We start from the raw sequence: 8,933 nt of genomic DNA on the forward strand, positions 1-8,933 counted from the left end.
ATTAGCATGTAAATTAGCCATTCACTGCTTTACTCTCTGCAGGGGAAAAGGTCTTTTTAACTTGTTATTGACCTCTCTGCTCGGAAATTATTTACATGTCAACACACAAATCCGACGTCAGATGCAACATTAGTAACTGAGCAACTAGCTATTGTCCACCGATAACAAAGACATTGGTTTAACTGGAGAAAATACTGGGGGATCTGACACTGTCCAGATCGTCCATCGTCCCTAGAGTGGACACCTTTTGGACATTTGTGAGTAGCATTCTTCACACTGAGAGACATGATTAGCATGTATGCAAAAACAAGTGCTGGAGTGGCAATTTCAGCTGCTTTCCTTCTGCTTTAAGTGCTAATTGAGCTGCCCGCTGTCCTGACCCTGACCCCTGGCCCCTGGCCCCTGGCCTATTCACGGGCTCCCGTTCTCACGGCCGTGACACACCGGTGGAAGCAGCCTCTGGGTCCCGCGCCTACTCTCAGCCAGACAATGAAGGCCACCCCCCCACTGCCCACCATCTTGACATCCAACCCCACGTTTGACAATGGCCCCCGGTGGCCCCAAAGTTGCTCACAATGGGCGGGCGCGCGTGACAGAAGTGGTATCACTGCTTCTTAAAATGCAACATCAAGTGTGGCTGCATTAATCAGGCATTTTAGCAGCAGGCCAGGGTCCGAATGGATCGGGTGGAAGGAGGTCTAACCTGGACTTAGGTGAGCCTGGCTTCTGTCCCTCTATCAATAAGGAGATTAGACTGTGTACATAGTAACATTAAAGAGGTGGATTTACTCCAGCAGAGAAGAACACTATTCTGATGTATTTTATATGTGGTAATCTATACTTTTACTCGTTTACATTTCAGAAAGACATATTGTACTTTTTACACTCAACTACATTTATTTTACATAGAAAATTAGATTCTCAGCTTTTAAAATTGGATCCATCAATACAGATAAAACTATCAGCTCCACATTTACATGTTGCCTAGATGTAAATGCATTATTAAAAATTGTAATTTAATAATATAACAATCTAAAAAGGACAAAAGGTAACAGTAGATTGTCAAAACCTTTTTAACTATAATACTGACTTCCATGTACATTTTATTGATATTTCTGTAAAACTATTTAAAAAATGAATAATAATTGGTGGAAATAATTACAAAATAATATATGTGTTATGTATAATTCATAATTTTTTTTTTTTAACTTAATGGAATTTTTATTTTTATGTAATAATTACTATTGACATGGCTCTTTCAACATTGGATTTCCATGATGCATGCAACCAAAATTAAATAAGGAAAGTGAAATAAAAGGGAATATAATGACTCATTTGTACCTGCTTTGATGTGCTGAAGTATACCTTGGCACTAAATTAGAGAAATTATTTTCCACACCTTAAAACAAGTGGTTGTTTTCCCATTAAGCATTGCATACTTTACAAGTCTGTTATAAACCGTATATACTAGACAGGTTTTTTATTTATTTGAACTATTCCCACCAGCTACCTAACATGCACATCTGAAAAAAAAGATGGTGCCAGTACGGTGCCATCATCACACTTTAGTAAAGGAGTTTTTTTCCTTTCGCATTTTCATTACAAAATAGAAGAAGTTGTTGTTGGTGGGTTGAGAGAGAAGAGCAGTATCTATTTTACAGACTGAATAACTGGTAATAACTGTTTTTCTCTTTTCTGGACCAGTTTGTGTTAGTTTTTTTAGATCTTCATTTTATCTACTTTTCAACAATCTGAATTCTTCATCCTCAACTATACATAGTTTAATTCTAAAGCCTTCCCTTGATGCACACTTACATCTTACTGATGTGTTCGCAGAGATTAAATCAAAAACTGTATAACAGAATTATTTTTAACACAGCTGGCAAAAGTGTTCCAGCAAAACAGACACGTTTGTGACAGAAGAGATGGCCATCCGATCTCTACCATCAGCTGTTGAGCGGCTAAGAATGATGACAAAACGACATAATTACAATGGCCATGTAAAGCTTAATGTTTCAGAAAAGCACTGAAAACCCTGGCCAGGGGGTATAATGTAAGCTTTGGGATGGATAGATATTCTAGTTGAATATGACAAGCGACGCTTTAAATACAGCCCGCCCACATTATTGCACTTCAGCTGAGAGGACGCCATATTTCATTTTGAGCACGTTCTGTCAAATGTTTGCATTAATAACAATCAAGGCTCATCCGTGACCCTGCAGAGCCAGCGGGAACAGCGGGCGGGAAATGAGAACGCCAACAATAGCACTTAAAAACAGGAGAAAAGCCGTTGCACAACCACCACAGTGTGTTTCTCTGTATGTGTGTGCGGGTGGGGAGGTGGAATTGCAATTACCAAGACAGGTATCGCATCTTGTATGTGTGTGTGAGTGTGTGCATGCATGCGTGTGTGTTCGTGTGCGTGTGTGTGTGTGGCAGAGGGAATGTCTGTAAAGTCTCTCTCTGGACTGACAGCTTGGCTAATGGCAAACATTCCTCCTCTCTTTATTCCCCACTTCATCAACACCCTTGCCTCATTATTGTGAGTCACACTGCAGCCCGACACACACAAACATACACACACACACACACACACACACACACACACACAAACACACACATACACACACACACACAAACACACACAGACACACACACACACACACACACACACTTACTTTACAATATCTTTATAGCTGGTTTGCATTCGGAGTCTGTCTCCATGTGACGGAACAGGCTGAACCAGGGCCTTTTTATTCGGAGGACCTTGAAAGAGAATCCCTGAGGAACTATCTGCAGCTTCTCCAGACCAAAAAAATGATGGTGGACCAAAATCACTTGTTAATAAACAAGATTCCTTTCCCCATTTTAAATCTTTCTTCAATCCTGGTTTTGATCATATTTCCAATATGATGTTTTGCAGGTACAACAAAGGTCTGGGTGAGGGACAGATCAAACAAACCCAGGACTTTGGACTTAGACTCAGACTCTCTTTATTAATCCTTTTGGGATGACTCCCAGCATCCGGTTTAACAAGAATACAGTATAGAAAACAATGACAAGATAACAATAATCACAGTAATAATAATAAGAAGAAGAACAATAATAATAATAATAATATTATTATTATTATTAATAATAATAATAATAATAATAATAATAATAAGGAGACCGGGGTTCATGCTATTTTGATGATGCATGATGTCTGTGACGTCAGGTTATGTCCTCATTTTAGAAGTTTTACGTGACCCCCTGTCAGCCAATCCCTGATGGTTTCCTGCCTCATGGGGACCCTAACCCCCCCCTTACCCATTCCCAGGATAAAGGCTGACATCAGTCAATCAACATCAATCAGTCGGGCTATGCTACTCACCTTCTGCTCTCTGTGTTGCAGTTTTCAAAATCCTGGTTACTGTCATGTCTTGTGATTATGGTATGGTATTTATTTTTGGTCTGGTCTTGGATATGTTCTGTTTCCTGTTTTGTTTTGAAGTCTGGGTCTCTGTCTCGTCTTGTCTTTAGTTTTACTTCCTGTGATTACCGGATGTTTCCCAGCCCTCTTGTTACCTCGTTACCCTCTGGATTTAGTCTGTGTGCGTCACTTGTCCTGTGTCAGGTCACTGTAGTGTTGTGTCTCCCCGTGTCGGTTCGTGTCTAGTTCTTTGCTTCCTTGCTTCCTGGATTTCTTTTGGTTTCTATTTCTTGTTTGTTCTGCTTTTATTTTTTGGATTCCCTCTTCTTGTTTTACTGTACTGATTTATGGGATGTCTGTGGACGAAGTCCACACGGAGATCGACTGGTAAGAGATAATGAGGTGTAACCAAATATCAGCTGATTTAAATATCTCACGTTACTGTATTGTGTCAACATTCATCTTCATTTAATAATGAATGGTGTTCTCTTTAGCAGGATGGAAGTGTTCCTTCATGAGACCTGAGACTTCCTTGCCTTGCCTCGCCTATTGAGCAGAGACCATCGCCCCATCTGGAGTTTAGCACCCCCCAAGACCATTGGGATTGGTTTCAAGAAACAACCCCTGATCATTTTTTCTCGGGTGTGGGTGGGTGTAGCCAGATGTAACTCCACAGCTCTGTGGAGGTAGATCTGGTGATGCGAGACTATACTTACCCCTTTCTAAATACTTTTTAAAAAAAATGCTGACCATGACCAGAAGAACTAGATAAATGTGTCCGTGTACATGAATTAATAGATTAAATGATGTGAACATTTCACAAACCTATCGTGAGACTAGGTTGTTCAGTAGGAAACCTTAAGTCAAAGGAGATGATCTGGTTAACCAAAGCTAAAGGAAATAACGCTCCCACACCAATCGAACACCCTACAAATCCTAAGCATGACCTATAATTTTAACTGCATCATGTTGAAAGTGCCTCTCACTTGTTTGATTTCTACTACTGAATTATTTAACCTCAACCATTCAGAGGCAGTTATTTATGTTTTATTCCTCCACATAAGAGGTATGAGTGCAAGCCCATTCCGCTCTTTTAACACATCCGAATGTAAGCAAGCCTTAGCTTACAAGATTCTGCTTGGTGTGGGGTATGAGGGGGTGGACCTGGATCAATCTGAGCAGTGTAGGCCAGATGTAAAGCATCATTCATTACCGGTCTGGCCTTAATCTTGAAACCAATGAAGTCCCCATTGCATGTGCTCCTTAGCTAACTGAACTAGATTATTTAAGGTAAACTGATGAGTGATTGGCAAAACAAGGCCGAGGGCAACATCATGTATCCTTTTCATATTTGCAAAAGGCATTAATGAACCAAAAAATTCTGCTGTCTTTTTTTTTCTTCCTAAAATGTGGTTTTAGACACACGTCCAAGTCTCCAGTGTAACCAAACAAACATGGCCGCTTGGAGATTTTTGACACAAAGGCAAATCCGTCTGGCATCCTTTCAAAATGGGCCAATAACTAATACTTAAACTAAAGTTAATGCAATGCAATAGTAAAACGTATAGAGTGCTGGTGTGGGCAAATTTTTGTGGGTGGACATTTTAGAGGTGTCATACATTTTGAAAGATTTTCATCTAGGGCCTCAGGTGCAGCAGCAAGCCATTGATAATGGCTTGTTTTTTTCTCTGTCAGTAGAAAGGCAAAATGAGTCAAGGAGAACCTACCAGCCACGCTGGCCACATCTTTGGTGCTGACGTTGTGAGTGTTCGGGCTCACTTGGAAGGTCACAGCAGGGCCCATCACCCTGTAAAACACACAGACATACACAGCAGTTTTACAGAGACATGCTGGCATCCTCCTTTCCACAGTGGAGGGGTGTTTTTCAGACGGAGGGAGAAAAAGAGTTGTGCTCATTAAAGCTCAGCCATACGTGGTGCATGAAAAAAAGCTTTAACCTGTGGCGGTCCTTTAGGCTGTTGCAATTCCCATCACCACTGCAAGATAACCTCTTGGATCTCAAAGTAATGCTCCTGGCGGCATTTAAGCACGCGTGGAAATGAAGAGAGGGGGGTCGGGGATGAAGGATTTTGGTCATCAACAAGAGGACACTCTCATACGTGATCCTCTGGTGAGTTAACGCATTTCTAGCAGCCCAGTTTCTAATACATATACATTTATATTTGACGTATGGTGATTGCAAAGCATGTAGATGTGATGTGGGGTGGTGAGAAAAGGCAATAAGAGAACCAAACATGGGCAAGAAAAGGACAGAAAGCCATCTGCATTGTTTTTAGGTGCACGTTTACCCCAGGTCATCCAACATTCACGCCAATAAAGCCACTTGAATTGAAAGACTGAGGGAGCGACAGGGACAAGCTGGGTGGTCAGAGGCAGAGCGGAGTCTCCCCATGTGATTAACCCTTTTTTTTCCTGCTGTAATTCAGACTAAAGGCCCGGCAGGAAGATATATCACTGGGTTCCCCTCAGGGACGTATTGTGCTCTGCTATAGGAAGTGACTGCTACTGTAACAACGCTGATATAAAATATGGTTACATCATTAATGGATCAGGTCCAATGCTAAAGCAGCTGGCAGAGACACCAACGTACAATGCTTTCATGGATTCGGAAAAGTGGTTGTCGTTTCAGGTTGATGGATTTAAACTGTTGCACTGTTGTTGTTTTAAGAGTTTTTAGGCATTCTGTGTGGTCTGCCTCTCCAAAAACATGACACAACAGACTGTCATGTTTTAAACATTCAAATGAAGTCAAATAAGCAGCACAAGAATAAAGACCAATAGTGAAAATAGAAACCACTCTACCGTTTGTAAAAAAATCTACCTTTTACCTAATGTATTATATCCTAACCCACACACATATACACACACAGTTACTTTTTGAAAGTATGCATTTAAATTTAATCTGAAATAAGAAACATTACAACTGAGAAAAAAAAGGTTTAAAATAAATATTTCTCTCTTTTCAGTGCTGGGCAATATGACGATATAAAAATGTAAATCATATACATTGTTCTACATCTTTATTGCAAATTTGAAAACTGTGTTACAGCAATATTAATATAGGTGTATATATATATATATATATATATATATATATATATATATATATATATATATATATATATATATATATATATATATATAAAAATACTTATTTTGACAATGCTTTATGTTTTGATCCTTTCACGTTGTATTCATTTCTTAATACAACAGGATAGAAGATTAATTAATTAATATGGTCTAACAAGCTCCATGTTATCTTTCCATAGTCTCACCGGCCGTCCACGTGTTGTTTTTCAAACCGTTAGATTAACAGCCTTCATTTGACATTCCCAGCCTTGCATTTTTCACTGTTTGTTTTCAAATGGGTTTATTGGACCTTGAGGTCGGTGTATCAAAGAAAAACACAAAGAGCACCTAGACCTAGACATTCACTTTGTGCAGTAATAATGGAGTACTAATGTTGGAACATATAAGGTGCAATAACTAACTAATCAGACCAGGTCAAATGAATGATTCCCAGAGGGGAACGTGGTCGAGCTAAATGCTTGTATAAGAAAATAGATAAGAAAAACCTCATGTCATGCTCTATGATGCACCTGCTGTATTCCACATTGCAATATCTTCCCCACGTTTAAACAAACTGAGCAGCCAAAGAAACATAAAATTCAAAAAGAGAGTTGGCCCATTTTTCTCCTCCAAGGTATCAGGCCAAATATATTTCTTACATCTGTGAAGGGATTTATCAGCGGGTGCAGGTGGAGTCTCTGTGTGTGATGAGGGAATATCACTCATGTTGAGTTGATAACATATCCACGTGTCGGCCTCTGCCACCCAGGGCAGCTCTGGCACAATGGCATCCCGTCCACTTCAAACCTCGTAAATAACCTCGGCACTCAACGTCCCAAAGAAGCAAAGGGGGCTTTCTACATCTCCGCGTGTCTGCAGGTACATCTTGGAACTTGAGGCCTTCAGGTTCAGAAGCCATCAACATGCTGTTCATCCATAAACCCAAACTAAAAGTGCATATCAAAAATGTATTTTTTTTGTCATGGTGATCAAAAAGTAATGCATCATTGTTGTCACGCAAACCTTGATATTTGTGTCATTAGCTTATGAAAAACTCATTAATGTGGTTTAAAATGCCTTTCCTTTAAGCAGCAACCGACCTTTGAAAGGAAGAGAATTGTAAATGTATAGGCGGATAAAAACTAATATTGCAGATCATGAATAAGATGACGTTGGAATACAAGCTTTTTATTTCTATTGTTTCAAGATACTTAAAATCATTATGATAAAACTGATTTAATTTGTACTTAACAGACTGACATATTCTCCATTAGCTTAGAGACTTTATCAAAATCGGATTAAGACACATCATTGGGGCTAAAGGAAGCTTTTATCCAGCAACAGCTGATTGTGATGACTGCACACACTGTATATGATGTGCTTTGTACCAAAATGAAGTCAAATCAAAATCGTTATGGCAGATTGTTACACTTGTTTCAAGTGCATAAACCATTTAAGTTTTAATTACTTAAAAAGATGTAACTCTTTTACACATCTGGCCTCACCAGCATCCTCCTCCAGTTCAGGCCCACTCTCTCCTCCTAGTGGCAGCTCTTTGATATGACCCCTCTGCTCAGACACAGACATTACATCACTTTGACTCTCATGTTTAAAAAAAAACAAAAACATCCAGTCTACACTCAGTGACGGTTACGCAACAGACATTATTATTCTGCAGCCAGCTGCAGTTCAAGGCCCTGCCAAGCCACCCACATCAACGCTTCCCTCCCGCCCGCCGCTTCGCCCTCAACCACTAGCGGGCCATTGTACTGAAAGCGCTCACCGTCGGTATTATCTAATCAGTATTGAACTGTTCCAAATGAAACTCTGGATCTCCAGGTTTGTGTCCTGGCACACACTGTGTAGGCTCACTTTTATGATTCATATGTTTGGCAGGGTGGTGGTGGTTTTTGTGCTGCAGGCTCGCTGAACCACCGCTGCTCTCTGGTTACGGCTCCCAAGAGGAAACTGTTGGAAAATGGAAGTTTTGTTGTTTTTTTCAGCGGCGGAGGCTGTGCAGGTCACTAACTGCTTTGTTGAAAGACATTTTTGTTGTTGTAATATGCTAATGTGCTTTTTGTGTATGAGGTGTGAAGTTGAGGTGCCCGCGGTGTTGCTGCCAGGCAAATGGATGAAGGAACAGATACAGGATGGATGTGGGGGGGAAGAGAGGGACACATATACTGCTAGGACTTTATACAGTACTTTAACTTCAGTTCCAGTCAATGCATCGCATCCAACCTTAGAGATTAATTCATATAATAATAATAATAACACTAATACACCTTTGTCCATCCTGAGATAGTTTGGATTTTATCCATCCAGTTTAGCCCTACCTAACTATAGTGGAGGAGAATGGAAGTTATTTTTTTGGTAACTAAAATAACACATTTGAAAAATGAAACAGCAACATAATTCTGCCAGAATAAGT

General features: G+C 40.0%; 1 protein-coding gene across 1 annotated transcript in view; it reads right to left on the reverse strand.

The window, feature by feature from the left end:
- Positions 1-8,933, reverse strand: part of LOC117954173 (receptor-type tyrosine-protein phosphatase N2-like) — a 186,361-nt gene that overhangs the window by 132,351 nt on the left and 45,077 nt on the right. The window contains exon 11 of the mRNA XM_034887740.1: positions 5,140-5,219. Within this exon, the coding sequence (XP_034743631.1) occupies positions 5,140-5,219 (80 nt within the window). The remainder of the gene's footprint in view (positions 1-5,139; positions 5,220-8,933) is intronic.

This window comes from Etheostoma cragini, chromosome 12, assembly GCF_013103735.1.
Source record: "Etheostoma cragini isolate CJK2018 chromosome 12, CSU_Ecrag_1.0, whole genome shotgun sequence".
NCBI lineage: Eukaryota > Metazoa > Chordata > Actinopteri > Perciformes > Percidae > Etheostoma > Etheostoma cragini.